The following is a 20,262-nucleotide window of genomic DNA, read 5'->3' as shown; positions in this document are numbered from 1 at the left end:
AGTTTTTTTGGGTAAAAGTAGGTACCTCGGCTTATACTTGGGACGGCTTATACTCGAGTATATACGGTAATTGGGAAGCATCTCATGATGTCAAAACTACACTAGGACAATAGGTAACTGCTGCTTCCTAGCTCCCTGAATACCTAAGGAGCCAAATCAATAATGAGATTAGCAATGATATACCAAGTATTGGAGTAAAGCAATCAAACTGCTATGCAAAAAAAAGAATTTGGTTTTTGCAAAAAATAAAATACAAAAATACAGGTTTGATTGTTTTTATTGTAAAATTCCATTTCAATAATCAATTAAACTAATGGTGCTGGATTTGCATTCCATTTTTCAATTTTATTTGCCCTTGTTGTACAGAAAGTTCTTTGCAACATTACATAAAATCAGTATAAGCAAAAAGACACAAACATCCATAAGGTGCTTGTCTGCAATTATCCCGAATCTTTAAATAGCAGGTTATTACCACATATGTACAATATGTTTGCATTATCACTCAAACATAAATAAAACATTTACTTTTATTGCTACCTTTCTTAGCCAAATACCCACTTCATTGTCCCATCAAAAATATCAGTGGTGACAGAACTTGTATGGCCTAGGACATAACTTGGAATCCAGCCTTCAGCTGCGGGGCAAGCATCAGTGGCAGCTCGGAACACCAGGAACATGCGCTGCTGGTTGCTTGCCATAATTTGAACCACCTCTCCTTGGTAGACATTAATTTCATCCTCCTTCACTGCTGTGTAATCACGTGTCACCAACATAGTGGAGATATTGCTACTGCTGCTACTTTCACTCTGGAGGAACATAAAAGAAAATTATGATCACCCATCTACAAAACATATTTAAGCTGGTCATAGACATGTAATAACCATCTCATGTCTATGGCAACATAGACTTATCCATAAGCTGACAAATTCTTCGGAAGAAAGATTGATTTGGCTCAATCACTGATCTTTTCCCTCAAAGCAATAAAAATTAATCCCCCCCTACCCCCCCAAAAAAACAGTACTAGAAGTGGTCTGCTTGCTTCTACCTTCTGTTACTCCATCATTCACTTAATCAAGCAAACAGGTTCATAAAAAGATGTAAACAATTTTAAAATAAAAACGTATAGATTTTGTAAAGAAGTTTTCGAATTAGTTAGATACAGCAAAAGGTATATATCAGGCATTGTTAATAACCATCATAATGAAAACAGGCTTTTAATGTAATTGGGAAGAATAACCTAAAGGTGTCACGTGATGAGTGAGCAGCCTTTCACAGCTATATGGATGCAATTTAGAACATACCAAAAACAAATATTTGGATTTTAATGTCAGCTTATTTTGATGTTGCATTTCCCTTTTTTAAATTCTCTGTATTTGCAAAAAAAGAATGAATATAATTACTTTATAGGCAAGACAGATCATTCAACTGTGACCATGTACATTACAGCTATTAAGACACAGCTCTGGCTTACTGGTCCCTTGCACCTGGAAACATCACCACCAAGAGATCCGGGTGGAGGACTTAAGCATAAATATCTCCTCTGGGTTAAAAAAAACAAAAAAACACTACTTAGTGGGTGAAAAGGGTGGGAGGTAGCGGGGTTACATTTTCAAAAGGAGATGAGCTTTAAGTCAAAACTGTATGTTTATGTTTCCCTGAAAGCATGGGGTTGTCCAGTATACATATAAAAGAGATCAGCTTAATAAAAATAATCTTATTATTGTGCATTACAAGTTTGTTCTAATTATATACGTGCAAGGGGACAGTAATACTTGCTCATTATATGCAAGCTATGTTTTCTGCTTACTAATGGTGCTCAGTGACTGTACAGTACTGATCATCTTATCTTACTGCATTTCTATCCAAAAGTATCTGAGGGAATTAAACAACTAAATCTCTGCATTCCCTAATGAGGTAAAACTTCCATAATGCAGCAAAGTACCTATTTTTTTGTTTAAACAGCCCCGATGCTGGCGACGTACACTGTACGTCGTCAGTCACGAAGGGGTTAATAAAAGGGCTTCCCTTAATATATAATTACATAACAATCATTATTGTAGAGTCACAGGTGCATTTCTCAAACATAGCATAGAAGTCCAAATCAGCAGTTTGACTTTAGGTCAGCTATAATAGTGCATTTGCTTGACTATTTTATGCAAGTATAAACAAAGATTGTTAGAATATTCCAGTATTCACACCACAGGGTTACCTATTTACCCCTTAGACCTAGACACCAAGATGCAGCAATGACAGATGGTACACAGCTATGTGTGGTGGAATTTGCTATGATGGGGTTGCCCCTGTTAATGGTATAGTTCAGGGGTCGGCAACCCCCGGCTCCAGAGCCGCATGTGGCTCTTTCATCCATCTGCTGCGGCTCCCTGTTCCGGGGGCGGAACTACCTCCAGGGCCTCGGGCCTGAGGCTTGGGGGTGCCCGGTGAGGTCCGGTTCTGGCCCTCCCTTTCGTGGAATATGTGGCAGAGCAGGGTCCCGGGGCCCCGCACTGCCGATGGGCTTCTCAGCAAGGGGGCGGGTCCGGTGACTCACCTCCTCTCCCGGCAGCGTCCCTAGTAACAGATGGCGGGAGAGGATGGGATTGGGGGGGTGGGGTGTAGGTGTGAAGTGGGGGGGGGGGGGGGGGGGGGAGGGCGGTACGGGTGTAACTGCACACTGTGTGCTGTTATTTAATTTATTTAGAAAAGTGGATTAAAATGGGGAACATTACGCTGTAATGTTCCCTATTATAATCTATTTCTCTGATTAAATGATCAAACAGGACTGCTGTTCTATCAAAGTTTATGACTAGGCTGGAATGTGTAACCGGTGACACATTTCAATGTAATCCCACCCATTTTTCTGGCGGTAAAATGTGTGACCACCAATAGGTCAAGCATTCCAATGCTTTCTCAGCTGTCTATCAGACTTTGTGAGTGGGTGGAATGTGAGATCGCACTCACAGAGTCGGATAGAAGTGACATTTCAGGATCCAACCGCTGTTCCAGGGCAGCTCAGTTATCTTGCACACATACGATTTGCGATGCCGATCTGCCCTGGAACAGCTGAGAAAGCGTTGGACATTCCACCGCCAAAAAACTGGGCGGGATTACATTGAAATGTGTGACCACGTCACCGGTCACACATTGTAACGTAGTCACAAACTTTGATAGAACACCGTCATCAGGGGGTACGGCCGGTACCCATGTGAGCGGTTTGGGCAGCCTGGGGGGCCTCTTACATGAGTATCAGCTGTACCAGGGGTGGCATGGCAGAGTTATAGGAGAGGGGGTGGAGGAGGCCAGGCCCCAGCAGCAGCAGGTAAGAGGAGTTGGGAGGAGGTACAGGGAAAGGGACCCTGGCGACCAGCCCACCTGAGGCCCTGCAGAGCCCACCATAGAGAGTCTCAGATGGGCTGCGCAGGATCTATGGTGTGCACTGCCGGGTCACTCTCAGGTGGACTCTGCGGGGTCTCAGGTAAGTCCGGAGTCCAGTGCGTTACCAAGCCCAGAGTCCAGTGCGTTACTAAGCCCACATATACCTATATACATGCTATACATAGCATAAAGGTAAAAAACGATATATGCAGTGTTATCTTTATTTTAGATATCAAAAGGGTTTTGTGGCTCCCAGTGTTTTCTTTTCTGTGGGAAACGTGTCCAAATGGCTCTTTCAGTGTCTAAGGTTGCTGACCCCTGGTATAGTTATATAGAGGAGATAGAAAGCAGTTGTGAAGTCATCCAAATTACTGATTTGCTATAAAAGGTGGAGAAATAGCTGGTAAAGTAGTTGCTCTAACTTGGCATAGCAATTAGGGATTATGCTCTTCATTTTTATGATGTTGTTTACAACAAGAAATAGGGATTTAAACCCATTTTGTGGCAGAGTCATTGATACTTATATGGAAGCAGCTAAATTTGTCTCTGTAACTTGACTATAACTCTGACAAATTTCCTTATTTATAAAAATCTATAAAATGTTTACACTGGTTTAAAGTACACCTATCACTTTTACATGGTACATTGCTTTAATGCACAGATGTTTTATTATATAATGACAAATGGACAAAATTGTGAAAAATATGCATTTGTCACTTTTACATTACATACATATATATATGTGTGTATTTACATTTTAAATGGTTTGTTCACACTATGCCTGGATAACTGTGATTTTCTCCACCCCCCTAAGCAATGCAGGTCTTCAAAAGGGCACATAGAAAACAATCATTTTCTGTGTGTCTCATTCATACTACAGGGACAGAGCAGAGTGGTGCTTAAAGTGTATTTCCACTTTCGCAGTCAAATTGAGATAACACCTATTTTTATATTTGTTACATGTTCCCATTCACATAGCTTAAGCTAAAAAAAATGCTTCTTGCAGTTTAAATAGCTTTTATTTGGGTTAGGGTTTTAAGGGTTAAAATGTATTTGAGCGTCTCTCTCTTTTAAATGTTAGGAAAGGCTGTGATGGGTGAGGGGTCTCATCCATTCAGAGGTGGCTGGACCATTGTATGCTAATTAAGCTTATCAGATAAACACAATCCTCAAACTTCTGTCCCAAGACAGACCACTGTGAAAGGGCTAAGAAAAACCTGGAATCAGCCATTCTGTGTGATAAGGAACACATAACGAACATATGGATGGGGTTTTCCTAAATTTGACTGCAAAAGTGGTAATACACTTTAAAAATGTTTGTCTACTGTGGTGTAAGGAAATTAATGAAATGTCACTTTTTATCTAAAATGTGGAATATAACATGGGTACAAAAAATGAAAAAAAGGCCTCAGTCATGAAGGGGTTAAACATTGCATTTTAAAAATTCAAGGCACTGCCCCCCCCATTGCTGGCACGCGGACACCAGCCTGCTTTAACACCAGATTGTTTTTGGGTTGTGGGCTTAGGTGAACAAGCTCTTAATATTTTTTTATTTAACACGGGTTTACTTTTACTTATAACTTTACAATAACCACTGCCAGTCGACTGCTTTTGTTAAAAGGCACAATGACAGTTCAGCTGGCTTGTATGTAAGCAATGTTATGATCATTATGAAATCACAGTGATCACTTGATTTGGAACCATGGTGATTGATTCTGACAGTGTGCCTTCTAGTTCTGCAAAATAATCTAAGGTATAAGGTATTGAGCTGAGGAATATTTATCTACAGATGGCAGGTAGAAATAGGTTAATACATTAACGCACAATGAGAATATTTATATTATGCTGATCTTGTTGAGATAAATAAATATGAGACATTTAAAGGACTACATGTTCCCATTAAGAGCCTAGACATAATCTTTGTTTTCAAGATACATAGCACATAATTTTATAAAAAATCTATGTATGTATATAATATACATGTAACGATCTATGTATGTTTGCAATATATATATACATATATTTCAGTTAAACTTACCCTGATTCGCCTTTGTTTCTATACATGTTCAGCAGACTATACTGTGTGTAAAAGTGAGATAGTGATGTTCAGATACCAAGTATTGACAGTTTTTCGAAAACAATACAGACTAAAGATTTCAGGACAGTGGTGGAGCGCCAGGGTCCTGTCACATCTGCAACCACTGTGACCCTGTTAGTTTTTGTGAAAATGCCAAGTATCGGCACTGGTATCTGAACATCCCTATAAGACTCTATTGTTTAGACTTAAAGTGTAAAAGAGAAAAGCCAGGTATTAGTAATCTATATTACGTTTAGATGATGCCCAGAAGGCTAAGAAGAGCGATGCATATGTTTCAGAATAAAAATTATAAAGTAAAGGACCAAACCAATGATTATTTCACAGAAGAAAAAGCATTTTGGAGCTTGAGGTTAGTTAGCAATTCAATGATGTGAGCAACAGCCCAGGAGCAGGATAGATTTGGAGAACTTGCAGAAAGAGAGCTCTTCTTACCCCATTACTCTTAGTGGAATGAACTGACTGCTCACTGGCTGAGGAGCAGGTGCTGAGACGGTCTGAATCCTTGTTGTGTGTGGACTGACGAAGACCTTTGTGTTGCAAGGTATCACCAGGAAAAGTGATGGAACCAGAACGACTAGCTGAGGATACTGAGCTCCAAAAAGAGCCTTTAAGAAAAGGGCTGATGGATGCAGTAGATTCCTTACCAAAAGACAATGGAAAGTTAAATGAACTATGAGTGTTAAAAGATGCTGTAGCACTGTTTATTTTCTTCGCTAATGCAAGCCGACAATCCTCTGTGTTCTCACAAATCTTTCTCTGAAGGCCATTTGCTAATCCACTGTTAAGTTTCTTGCAGCCATCAAATGTCTTTACCTCGGATAAACATTCTTTATTACAGACACTTGTTTCTGAACCTGAAAGAACTTTGTCTGCAATTGAGTGTGTAGGGTCTAAAGAGAAGTTGAGTGGTGACACTGAAGCACTACGTACAAACATACCTGACAATTTGTCTGCCTCTGCTATTGCAGAAGAAGAAGAAACCAGAGCAGATAAGTGATGTCTGACAGGCTGGGGAATTCGGGAAGGCCTACTTCGACCAGAGGTACTCAGTCCACTAGTGCAGGTAGGTCCACTGGCAGATGGGACATTTCCACCAATTTGGTTTCTGTGATATTCCTCTGGTAATGTCAAGGCTAAAAAACAGAAAACAAACATTAAATAATATAGCATAGTGTATTTAACCCCTTCTAGTGTTTTTGCCTAAAAACAATTTTTACAGGTTTGGTGGATTATTCACTACACAGGTGTTTTTCCTCTTTGCAAACCAACTGTTCAGGTCAACTTTCCCTGCTAATTCTATAGTAACTAAACTTTTGTGGCTGGAATTCAGCAAAGTAAACTATTTAATTAATAAATTCACATGTGACAAAATCATAAAACACTTACTTTTTCCACTAACATCTCAGTGTGTGCTTTTTTTGATTTGAAACTTCAAAAATGAATTATTGCCATTAAAGGAATGAGTGAAAATGTAATCATCAAATGGGAACAAATGTTCAGATGGCAACTGTCTAATGTAAAACAGCTTTCATTAATGTATTGTATTTCATCTGGGTATTTACCTCTTTGCGTGGAGTTCATTTTAATGATAACGATTGCACACATGGGATTATTGTTTTCTCCTGCATGCACAAGGATGTGACTTTAAAAGGGAAAAAATTAAAGCAGATCCTGAAAGCACGCCTTGCAACACTAAGACCTTGTAGTCATGGTGCTGTAGCAACTAGATGGATGATGTTGTCCAAACATATCAGAAAAAAACATACTAGATGTTGTTGGCACCTTGTTACCATTCACCAAAAGATGTAATAATGATAACAAAGGGTATACCATAAAAGTGCAACGCTACTGTACCACAAAAGGTCCCTTTATCAAAGTTCCCACATACTCTGATTAATGCTTAGATCTACCATTGCACTATTATGGTGTCTTCTTTGTTACCAGTAAAAATAGCATGCTAAAAGATTGCTGCTTGCAACTTACAGTGGCTATAAAAAGTCTACACAAACCTGTAAAAAAAGGGATGTAAAAAAAATCAGAAGATAAATCACTTTAGATTTTTTTTCACTATAATCTGTAAAATTCAATGAAAAAAAAATTGTCTAATACAGAAAAATAATAATGTGGCTGCATAAGTGTACAAACCCTCTTATAGTTAGGGAAGTGGCTGTGGTCAGAATTGACCAATCACATTCAGACTGATGTTAAATACACACCTGCCATCAATTAAAGTGACTGATTAAGCCCATATAAAGTTCAGTTTATCTAGTTGGATTTTTCTGACATTTACTCAGTTGCCCCTTACAGCAAAAGTTATGGTTTGTAAGGAGCATATAAAGCATCAAAGGGGTTTCATTCTTGGATGGTAGGGAGAAGGGTACAACATTTTTTCACCCAAAGCATCAGATATACCAGCGAACACAGTGGACATCAACAAGTGGAGAAAATATGGCACAACAGTGACATTACCATGAGCGGGACATTCCTCAAAAATTGATGAAAAACGATTAGAAGAAAACAGGTCCAGGAGGCTACCAAGAGACCTACAGCAACATTAAAGGAGCTGCAGGAATATCTGCCAAGTACTGGCTGTGTACTACACGTGACAACAATCTCCCATATTCTTCATATGTCTGGGCTGTGGGGTAGGGTGGCAAGACGGAAGCCTTTTCTTACTAAGAAAAACATCCAAGCCTGGCTACATTTTGCAAAACCTACATCAAGTCTGACAAAAGCATTTGGGAAAATGTGTTATGGTCTGATGAGGCCAAAATTTCAAAACATATGTTTGGCACACAAACAACACTGCAGATCACCAAAAGAACACCATACCTACAGTGAAGCAAGGTGGTGGCAGCTTTATGCTTTGGGGCTGATTTTCTTCAGCTGGAACTGAAGTCAAGGTGGAGAGACTTATGAACAGTTCAAAATACCATTCAATTTTGGATAATGCAGAGTGCGCAGAGGAGTCAGCAGGAGTAATGGATTATGAAGAGTGCACACAGGAATCAGCAGCAGTAATGGATAGTGCAGAGTGCACACCAGAGTAGGAAGCAGCTGGTAATAAAGGGTGAGTTTGTGTAGCTGTGGAAGCAATGGAAGGTGTCTTGCCACTGTGAAGCAAACAGAGAGGGAGAGGCACGTTTAATTCAGGAAGACTCGGTTGAGAGTGAGAGGAGTAGCCTCTGCAGTGTCAGGGAGCCGGCGTCCACACATTACACAGACTCCGTTGTTTGAATCTACCAGCTTAAAGGAGAACTATGGGGTTAGGACTTTTCCCCATAGTTCTCCTAAGGGTAACGGGAGGACACAAACTAGCGTCCTTCCGTCAACCTAAGCTCAGTATACCGCGGTATACTGAGACGCCACAGCTGAAACGCATCCCGACAATTATGTATGGATCTGCCCAGCTGCTTGAGTGACAGCTGGCTCTGTCTATCTAGAGGCAGAGCCAGCTGGACCCGCCCCCTCCCCCGTCCGTTCTGCCAGTCAGCGCTGGAGGATCGGAGCGGGGAGGGGAGAATCCAGTCCCTCCCCTGTCACGGCTCTCTGCCGCGACAAGATCGAGAAGTGAGCGAACGTCGGTATGTGTTCGCTCACTTCCCGATCGACTGAGCCGACCTGTGACAGTTTCATTGTCACAGGTCGGCTAGTACTATGAGGATGAGTGAAAAGCACACACCTCATAGTTCTCCTTTAAAGAAGGAAGAGAGCAGGTGGCGTTGCGGCAGATGATTGGTTAGGGCGGGACTCCACTCGGATGCCTGCAGAGACTTAAGGTAAGTATATTACAGTAGCCCCTCTGCAAGGAGCCACTCTGGCCAGGAAGCAAGCACCATGCCATTTGGCCGGCACGAAGCTGGCTTCCCAGTCAATCAGCAGCGAGCCTGCCAAACAATCAGGAAGCCGGGCCGCGGGTAATGCTGATTGGCTGGGAAGCCGGCTTCCTGGGAAATCAGCGTTAAGCCGGCTAAACAGCCGGCTCGATGCGGATTGGCTAGGAAGCCGGCTGCTCGGCCAATCAGGAAGCCCGACAGCGGGTAATGACACGCTGCCTGCCTTCCTGTTTTCCCCGGGAAGCCGGCTCCATGATACCGGAAGTACCGGTATCAGTATAGTATCAGTACTAATACTCGATACCGAAAAACTGGTATCGGTGCATCCTCAGTTGATAGCCATACTGAATTCCCAATCTGGTAGTTTGGGGGTTGTCTTCCTTTGAGATCGTAGTAGAACTTTTGTTTGGCTTGAACCTCTACAATGTTAGTTTTGAGGAGTTCAGAGATTTCTTTGAAAACACAGAACATTGGTAATGGGATTATTAGTTGGAATTAGATCTGTAGGTATCGGATTTGGGCAATACCCATAGTTAGCAAAGAAAGGGGTTTGACGAGTAGATGCGTTGATGGAATTGTTGTAGAACTAAAGGAAGTAGTAGAACTAAAGGAATCTTGAAGGTAAGTACAATAACAGCGTATATATTGCGGTAAGCTCTGATTCATTCTCTCAGTTTGTCCATTTGTTTGGGGATGGTAAGCCCTGGAGAGTTGATGGTCGATTTAAAGCTTTGTGCAAAGTGCCTTCCAGAATTCTTAAATGAATTGGCTACCTCAGTCTGAGATAATTTGTTTCAGAATTTCATGTAACTTATTGATGTTGGAAATGACTGCGCCGGCTGTCTGTTTTGTATTTGGTAATTTATGGAGTGGTACAAAATGAGTCCTTTTTGTAAAGAGATCTGACGCAACTTAGAAGGTGTTACAATTCTTAGATGATGGTAACTCCACAATGAAATCCAGTGAAATGGTCTCCCATGGATCTTCAGGAATGGGTAGGTTTGTTAAAAGGCCATATGGCAACTTTGTATCGTGTTTCGACCTGGCACATACCTCACAAGAAGAGACGTAATCTTGAATTATTTTAGACATGCTCGGCCACCAAAAGTACAGACGAATCAGTTCCAATGTTCATGTAATCCCTGGATGACCAGCTAGGGGGGCATCATGTAGTAACTTCATAATCTGGACCTGAAACAATGGAGATATGTATAATTGAAATCCCTTGTAAAGAAAACCTTCCTTGTCAGGTTGTAACCTGCAGGTTGGAGGGGATGGATCAGGGAGCAGATCATCTTTAAAGTTCTTGTTTTAGATTCATGGTAGCTTTTATTATGATCTCTTGAGCTATAATAGAAGTTGGTGGACTTGGGTGATTCACTGGCTCCTCGATTCTAGATAAAGAATCTGCTTTCCCATTTTTTGATGCAGGTCTGTAGGTTTTGATGAAGTCGAATTTGTCAAAGAAGAAACTCCACCCAACCTGTCTTGCAGAAAGTGTTTTGCTTTTTGTAAGATACTGTAAATCAGACATCAAACAAGTATCTGAAAATATAATTGATAAAGTATTGAAAGGTTGCTGGGGTATTAGGCAGCCCAAAAGGCATGACTAAATATTCGTATAGACCATACCTGGTACGAAATGCTGTTTTCCATTCATTTCCAGCGTTAATCCGAATTAAGTCCTAAGCCCCCCTCAGGTCAAGTATAGATCTGGGCTGTTTGCAGGAGTTCTATGAGTTCTGGAATGAGTGACAGTGGGTACCTATTCTTGATTGTTATTTTATTTAATTCCCTGTAATCAATTATAGGTCTTAAGCTATTATCTTTATTCCACACAAAGAACATAGCTCCAGCTGGAGACGTGGAGGGTCTGATGAAGCCTTTCTTTAAGTTTTATCCAGGTATACTTTAAGGTGGTTTAACTCCGGCTAGGATAGTGGGTAATAGGACCAAAAGGTATAGGTCGATCAGGAGTTAAGTCTATGAGACAATCATATGGTCTATGAGGTGGTAGAGTGTCTGCCATCTTTTTTTTTTTACAGAAAACGTCAGCAAAATCTTGGTAAGCAGTGGGTATGACAGGTGTGGAAATCTGAAGCAAAGGAATTGATGGATAATATGTTTGAAGACAGTATGGGAAAGTGAGTTAAACAGATAATGATTCCGATTGGAGGTGAGGTTAGTGTAATTTCAACTAGGGCAATCCCAATATGATATGATGGGAAGAGTGGAGATGGAACTACATCAAATGAGAGGTATTCGACGTGACATTCATTTATTATTACCATTAATGGTTGTGTTTGGTAGATAATAGGACCCAATGCTATTGTGCTTCTGTCAATAACAGAGACTGGATATTTTTTCTTAAGTATAGGGATTTTATTCTGATTTACAATTTGCGCATCAATAAAATTCCTGGATGCACCAGAATTGACCATTGCTTCACTGGGGAACCTTCTTTGGTCCCACTGCAAGGTCCGAGCAATATTGAAATAATAAATGAATGGTAGGGTAGTAAATATTTAACTTGCATTTTGATGTAGACTTACATGCATTCTTCCTTCTAGGCTATGGACATGTCTCTAGAGAGTGTTCAGAGGATGCACAATACAGGCATAGGTTTAAGTTCCTGCATCTTTGCGTCTCTGATTCAGTTAAAGGGCCAAGGATAGCTCCAATCTCCAAGGGTTAGGGTTAAGATATAGAAACTTTCCACGCATCCAGAAATGTATGGTGAGTCTTCTCTGCTTATCTTTCACAAAGTCTCCGATCAATCGATATAGAGTTAGATTAATGCATCTAAGGTGAATGGTAACTCTGTGAGGGATAGTTCACCCATAACGTCCACAGAGAGGCCAAGTCTAAATTGATTCCTAAGTCTAATGTCATTCCAATCAGTTTCCTTAGACCAGCGTTTGAATTCTGTTATATAGTCCTCAACTGGTCTCTTGCCTTGTTTTAAACCTCTTATGGCAGTTTCTGCTGATAATTGTTTGCTGGGATCATCATATAATAATGACATAGCCTCTAGGAAATTACTGAAGGAATTTAGTATGGAGTCCTCTTTTTCCAGATAGCTGTTTGCCCAGGCCCTGGGTTCCCCCTTAAGGTATGAAATTGTTGTGCAGACCTTTATTCTATCAGTGGAATAAGTGCAAGGTCTTAAATCAAACAGAGTCTTGCAGGATTTAACAGATTCCCTATAACGCCTCCTATCATCAGAGAATAGTTCAGGTGGATTGATTTTTGGCTCGGGAGGTTCAGGTAGTTATATTTTGAGAAAGGAATTTTCTGAGAGTCTCATTCTCCATTTGAACGTCATTACCTTTTGGGTTAGCAATGAAAAACACAATATTTAGAGCGCACTCCTGTAGAGCAGACACAACTCTGAAGGTTGACTACTGGTGGTGTGCGAAGTTCCTCACAACAGGGGGAGGGACCCTGTGTAACAACCCAAAAACAAAACACTTTATTGAGGAGCGCAACTACCTGAAATCACTTTGGTGAACACATGGGCTGAACACTGCTTGTACAGTAATGTTGGGACATGTATATGTCAAATACGAGTGTAGAACACCAACCTATAACTGGCCCTATAGGATAAAAAAGATGTTAACTTACAGTTAGGATGTGGGAAAATGTGCCCAAAAATCTCTCCCGGGGTTCCTATAGACCTATAGGAGTGCTTATACCATTCTGATAACAAGCAACAACATACATCGTAACTGCACGGTATTGTCACCAACTGGTGAACCTGCATATGTATATGTATTTTTATTGATGATTATGTATTTTGTTTTTTATCTGAAATAATGTATACTACGAGTTATTGAATAAATGTATTTCTAAAATTTTTATACAAGAGGTCTGGACTTGTTTCTTAAAAGCCCCCTTTTTTTCCTTTTCCCTCTGGGTCTTTGCACACCCCACTGTGGAAACATAATTTTTCTTTCTCGCATTTGAAACCCGGGGTGTGAAACTTCCAGTTCCTCTATATACTCTCCGCAACACATGTCTACTAATGTTATCCTCTAAAGTTTTAGAATAGCCCAGCCAGAGCCTGGACCTGACAGAGGGGGCAAAAATTCCCAAGGCAAGATGTTTCCATGCTGATAGATTCCTAACCCCAGAAGACTGAATGCCGTCATAAAATCAAAAGGTGATTCAACGGTGGCGTGCTTTGGCAGCACATGTGAACAGACGTGGTTAACGGAGCTCCGGCACCTTATCCTGCAAATATCCTGATCATCCTTCCACATTGCTCGTTCCTGATCTCTCTACCTGCGTCTCTCATTCCTCTCTACACCTGGACGTCTTTTTTGCCTACCATTTGAGCCTCTGTGGGTCAGGATGACAAAGACCGGTGCTTCAGCCCTTGCAGTATGCTATCCCGAGATGGTGGCAGCTCTCGATTTCAAATGCCTCGTAAGACCAGGAAGGATCACTCTAAAGATGTTGCCACAAGGCTGGAGAAATTTGCCAGAGGCACTCCGAAGGGTCAGTCCCGAATGTTTAAGGTAGGGGATGAAGGTGGCTGTCCCATGCCACTATCCCGCCATTCAGACGCCGGCTACAATACATCTGATGTGGAGGAGGGTCCTGTGAAGCACCTCTCTGTTTCAAACCGAAATCTCCCAAGACTCGCATATCTTCCACGGAACCCACTCTTAAAGATGTTTTTGCGGCGGTTCAGCAATGCAACACATCCCTCTCATCTTTGACTGGCCAGGTACATGGCATTCGGGCCCACATTTTGTTCCTCCGCCGTGATCTACAAAAGGTCCGGGAGAAGACCAAGGTATTGGAAAACCGACTGGGGGACCTGGAGGATTTCACTACTCCAATTCAATATGATTTAAAACTGGCTGTGCAAAGCTCCTCTGACAGCCTCCTCAAAATGGAAGACATTGAGAATAGGCTCCCCCTCTAATAACGTTAGAGCAGTCGGCGTCCCTGAAGGGGCTGAGGGCCCTGATCCCACTGCATTTGCTGAGAAATGGCTGCTGGACACCATTGGCAAGGATTGCCTTTTACCCATGTTCCTGGTGGAATGTGCCCACCGGGTGCCGACTCGTCCTTTACCACCGGTTGTCCCACCATGTCCCATGCTGATTCGCATACTAAATTATAGAGATAAAAAAGCCATCCTGCGCAGAGCTCGGGAGTTGGGGGATCTCTTTATTTATGGCTCCAGGGTCATGCTTTCCCAGATTTTTCCTCAGAAGTCCAGAAACGGAGGGCCAAGTATCAAGATGTAAAGCGACGCCTACGTCAAATGAAGCTTGAGTATTCCATGCTTTATCCTGCCAAGCTCAGAGTTATTGTTGAGGATTACACAGTCTTCTTTGACACCCCACATGCTGTCTCCGCGTGGCTCGATCGTCAATCGTCCACACACTCGTCTGGCGAGTTTGTATTGAGCATTGGAGGATATTCCGCTCCTGCATAGGTATGCCGAAGCTTTCGTGTTCAAAGATTTTTCTTTATTTTTGTATTGTTCCACTGGTTACGACTGTGGGCCCTTATGTCTCCAGCCCCTAGGATCTCTCCTGAGTGGAGAATGTTTAGTTCGTATGGACTGTTTTTGTTGTTGTTTTCCACACCATGCTGGACCTTGGTCTCTGGGGACAAGTCCCGAAGTGCCTTTGCCTGTTTATTCCCTTTTTTCTTTGTGTTGGTGCTGTTTTACAAGTCATGAGCTACCTCCTACTAATGCCATTCATGTTGCCTGTCTACGAACACTTGTGCTGAGTGACAGTATATTTGCTATTGGGTTATATACCTGCTTTTCTGTGGGTTGTGTATATCTTCTTCATGGCGGACATGGCCCTACGTAGGCTATCAGTTTTTTCATGGAATGTGCGTGGCCTTGGCAACAAGACTAAGAGACAAGCTGTCTTCTCTTCTGTCTTGTCGCACAGGCCATCCATTGTATGCCTTGTATGCCTTCAGGAGACTCATGCCACTAGGGATACAGTGGGCTTCCTGAAACGCAAGTGTTTTCCATCAGTATTTCTCTCGTGCTATTCTTCTCATGCTAGATGGGTGTCAATCTTAATACATGATAGTGTTGTATTCACCTGTTTGCAAACTAAAGTTGACTCGTATGGTCAGTATATCTTAATTCACTGTGCACTATTTGGCTCCGAATGTGTTCTGGCCAATATCTATGTACCTCGTCCATACTCGGGTGATGTACTTATGGAACTGGTGTCCTTTACTAAAAATAAAACACCTCTGCCCATCCTAGTAGTGGGAGATTTTATTAACATTATATCCCTATCCGAAGATAAATTCCCCTGTCCCACTAATCTACTCACTCCTAGGTACTCCGGATTTCATAGCTTTTGCTCTTAAGTGGGACTGGTGGACGTGTGGCGTCTTCTCCACCCCGATCATATCCTAATCACGTGTTTCTCTGCCACTCTCTTTCCCGTATTGGCTATGCACTGTGCTCATATGACTTCCTTCCCCTGCTTCTTATTGTGGATATTCTACCCAGATCCCTTTCGGATCATGCTTCCATTCTTACAACACAAGGCCAGTTGGCAACTCCCATCTTTGCCTTGGAAATTGAACCCACATTGAATGACGCTAGTGCCCAAAGGTGCATCACTGGAGGAGGAGCTATCTTTGTTTTTGACTTTGAATGCAGGCAATGCCCCACGGAGCTGTATGTGGGACTGTTTTAAAGCTTATATCAGAGGTCTGCTCATAAAACAGATAAGTACTGTAAAATCTCGCTGTAGACAGGCAGAATTGAAAGCACAGACTGGAGTGTCTACCTCTGAAGCTAACTATGTAGCCTCTCCGACTCCTGCCTATCTAGCTGATCTGGAAGCAAAACGAGCTGATTTGCTTCTTCAGAAAGCCAGAAACAAATTATTCTTTATGAGCCAGGTGCATTGGGAGGAGGGGGAGTCTACTAGTAGGCTCTTAGCCCAACCCATTCGCAGAGGGAGCCCTATTTTGGTGTCTCATTAAGGGATCACATTGGCCAAGTTCGCTCTGACTCTGAAGGTATCCTATCAATGTTTACAGATTTTTTACCAAGGATTATACGCATCCGCTCCTAGATACACACAATCTGAACTCTGGGACTATTTCAGTCATATTTCTCTACCGGTGCCGTCACAAGAAGCACGGAATGCTCTTGAGGCCCCCGCTGGTGCTGGAGGAGATAGAGGCTGCAGTCTCGTTTCCTCAATGGAAAGGCGCCTGGCCTTGACGGTTTACCTATTGAGCTATATAAACAGTATGGTAAGGTCCTGTTGCCTGCACTTTTAGACACCCTGAAGGATGCCTCACTGACTGGTTTACTCCCGCCATATATGCACAAGGCAGCGGTGGTTCTCCTCCCGAAAAAGGGGAAGGATCACTTGCTTCTCACTGCTTGGAGTCGATTTTTTGCCAAGGTGTTAGCTACCCAGCTGTCTAAAGTTATCTCCTCCCTCATTCATGCAGATCAGTCAGATTCCACATCAATGCATGATTATTCTCGCATACGTTTCCGCTCCAAGCCCCATTAACGTTATTGGACACCACACTTTTGTCCCACTCTACTTTCCCTACACCCAAAATGCTTGCCATTGTCTAGGTGCCTGCTGGATCCTTGCTGGGTCTCTCAGAGTATACTACCATCACCCCACTCTGGAACAATCGTAAATTGATGGAGGTACATAAATTGCGGGGCTTTGTTTCTTGGAGGGCAAAAATTCAGCAGCTATCACATTTCTATGTAGTGGGTACTCTATGCTTCTTTCAACAGCTCCAATCTAAATTTAATCTGCAGAAGACCCAATTCTATCAATATCTTCAGCTACGTCATGCCCTGTCTGTACACCCTGGGATTGGTCCGATATGTATATCTGAGGTTACGCTTCTGGACAGAATATCTTCCTTCACATATACAAAGGGTATTGTCTAATAGTTATATTCTCACGTGTTGTCTAATTTTTTGAGGAAATACCCTAGAGTGTTGGTCTGCCTGGGAGGAGGATGTGGCTCGCATTACGGAGGAGTGGGAGGCTGCCCTGGCTTCAGTTGGTATGTCCGCTCTGTCTTCCTCTCACCGGCTGACTTAGCTCTTCATCCTACACAGAACATAGCACACCCCGGAGTTCCTACTTAAAATTGGGGTGAGAACGGACTCAAAATGTCTTAAATGTGGCGTTGAGCCTGGCTCTCTTATACACCTTCTGTGGTGCTGTCCCAAGTTGGTGGGATACTGGAATAATGTTGTGATTCATATCTGCTCTATTTTCATGATCCAGCTACCCTGTTCTCCACTAGCCTGCCTTCTAGGGGTATTTGGCGCCTCTGCATGGAACAACCTCACTGTGATTGCTGTATCTAGGGCCCTATTTGCAGCGCAGAGGGTCATTGCTCTCATGTGGATGTATTTTAGTGTCCTGTCAGCAGGGGCCTGGATGGTGGAGTTGGACCGTCTCCTAACACTGGACAAACTCACTTATAAGCACAGAGGCAATTTATCCAAATTTTATGCCATTTGGGACACATGGCTGAACAGGCAGGCATCTCTCGTCCCTGCCACTTAGGTCATTTTTTGACACCCCTCAATGCTCTCACCCAGTATACCATGACTGGCTATGTTGATAGTGAAACATACACACCTTGGTGGGTGGATTTCAGATAGATCTTGATGGGATGAGAGATATGAATATGTCACGCACATGTTACTTATGATGTTCAGGCACATTGGTACACAATGACAACAGTATTATGACTTGATATGTTTCTTTATTGTGGTGTAAAATAATTATTTTTTTCTTCCATTCCTTTGATGCATGGTTGTTGGTACATGTTAATGCATTCTTGGTGGCTCCTTGTGTTGCAGAGCCTTATGTTTATTGTTATGTAAACTTGAAAAATCTTTAATAAAAAAAGGATCTGATTTAAAAGGTGATTCAACAAAGTATAAGTTTAAAGGGTTATTAAACCCTAGATTATATTATAGATATATAGCGCTCACCCCCTATCCCCCTGCACCAATGTACCGCCCAAATCTTGGATCCACTGCACACCAACACACCTTTGAACAGTTTTATAGCAGATTTAATAATAGCACAATATACAAAGCAACTATGGCAATAGTATACCCAACAATCACACAAATAAAAAAACCCCCAAAAAACAAAAAACGCTTAAAAGAGTGTTACCTGTGTCTTCCCCGCGCGCTCCTGTCTGAAAATGTGAAAATGCTCGGGTGGCCGCAAAGCATCTTGGGTCAGGGGCATGCGCAGTTCACATTTTCAGCCGGGAGACGAGGAGAGACACAAGGTAAGTATATGGACGCGTGAACACGCATGCAGACATCGTGGGACAGGAAGTGCCAGCAAGGGCAGAGGAGTCAGCGCTGGATCGGAGACACGCAGCAGTGCTGGAGGGACAGATTAAAACGACAGGAAAGAAGGTGGGATTAAGAGTTATCATTTAAGGTAAGTGCTTTAATCAACATTGGGGGGAGGGAAACATTTGTTTGACTTTAATGTCACTTTAAGGGTGTATATATTTTTGCAACCAAGTTATTGTAAGTTTTTATTTTGTCACATATAAATTTTACTATGGGAATCTTTGCTGGATTTTTAAAAATCTTTTCTGCTTACTAATTAAGATGATAGGACAGAATTAAAATGCAAAAAAGGCAGGTATGCAACTGACATAATCCGTAGGAATACAGTACAGGACACAGGCTCATTTAATCATAGGCCATGGGCTATATGCAGCCACCTTGAGCTGATTGAGCACTGGCAAATAAAATTGTTAATATTCATCACTATTGCTATATTAGGACATCTTTCGCGGATTTATGAAGATTTAAAGACTTTACACCTGATTGATTTTTTTCACTGACATTTGTTTGAGTCACTATTTTTTTATTTTTTTTACTCTTTATATCTGATCATTGTTGTAGCTCGGCACATTTAGTTATTCAAAATTGTGAGATAACCCATATAAGCCCTCCCAGCGCTAGAAATACTCCGGTTTGTAACAAGCAATGAGAGGAAAACCGCCTGAACAGAGGGGAGGGTGTCCTGTACTGTACAAGAAAAGGATTTTACAGGTAAGTCAAAAATCCAATTTTCTTAACCCTACAGTAAAGAACAGAGGCTTCTTTATTCATAGACCCTCGGACGTCCGCAAGCAATATAACTGGGTTCGCATTGTATATGACAATCCAAGTGCATCTGTCAGAGTTAATGGTATGCAGTCAACGGCATTTACGGATGTCCGTTGTCCCCCTTTTTTTTTGCAACTGCTGTAGAACCACTGGTTGACCCATCGGTCTAATATTCTGTTATTAATTGCCTCTGCTTTTAAGTACCTGGGAGTGACGATTTCAGTAATGGTTACAGCTTTTATAGATTTTAATCTTATACCATTAATGCAGTGCTTCAAGGAGCAAAGTAAGAGCTGGTGTAATTTACCATTATCGGTGGTTGGGCGTATTAACTTGATTAAGATGGTATGGATGCCCCAGGTATTATATATTTTGCATGATACACCATGGTGGATCTCACCAAGGTTTTTTTTAAACAAATCGACTCCATCTTTAGAAAACATATCTGGAGGAGGAAGAGTGCTAGAATTCTCCTAGAATATTTGCAGTATCCTAAGGCTATGGGGGGCTAGCGGTGCCAAATCCATGGCTATATTTTATGGCCACACAGTTGCAGCACTTGGCTGGCTGGGACTCATCGGAATTGGTATACATATTCAACATATACGATATTGAAGGCTCTGCTCGGGTGTATGGACCCCCGGCAGGCTTTAGAAACCCTGGTTTTTGCTCAGAATGGTGGGGGATTCCCCACTATGATTCTTATAAGGAAGGTCTGGGATACAGTTAAAAAAATCTTACATGTTGAGGGATATACTAAGTATACCCCATTATAGAGGAATTACCTGCTTCCAGAATTTAGGTCCTGTGAT

The 20,262-nt window shown here is 42.0% G+C and overlaps 1 protein-coding gene across 1 annotated transcript in view; it reads right to left on the bottom strand.

Moving 5' to 3' along the window:
- Window positions 1-234: 234 nt before the first annotated feature.
- The window catches only part of LOC108797234 (triple functional domain protein-like), a gene marked incomplete at its 5' end in the record, with an annotated part of 228,203 nt that continues 208,175 nt past the window's right edge, over window positions 235-20,262 (bottom strand). The window contains 2 exons of the mRNA XM_018568804.1: window positions 235-806; window positions 5,903-6,603. Coding sequence (XP_018424306.1) covers window positions 543-806; window positions 5,903-6,603 — 965 coding nt within the window. The remainder of the gene's footprint in view (window positions 807-5,902; window positions 6,604-20,262) is intronic.

Source organism: Nanorana parkeri, unplaced genomic scaffold (assembly GCF_000935625.1).
Source record: "Nanorana parkeri isolate BGI_ZX_2015 unplaced genomic scaffold, ASM93562v1 scaffold1248, whole genome shotgun sequence".
In the NCBI taxonomy this organism is placed as follows: domain Eukaryota; kingdom Metazoa; phylum Chordata; class Amphibia; order Anura; family Dicroglossidae; genus Nanorana; species Nanorana parkeri.
The sequence above is the reverse complement of the archived record's forward strand: the minus strand, read 5'-3'. Positions and strand labels throughout refer to the sequence as shown.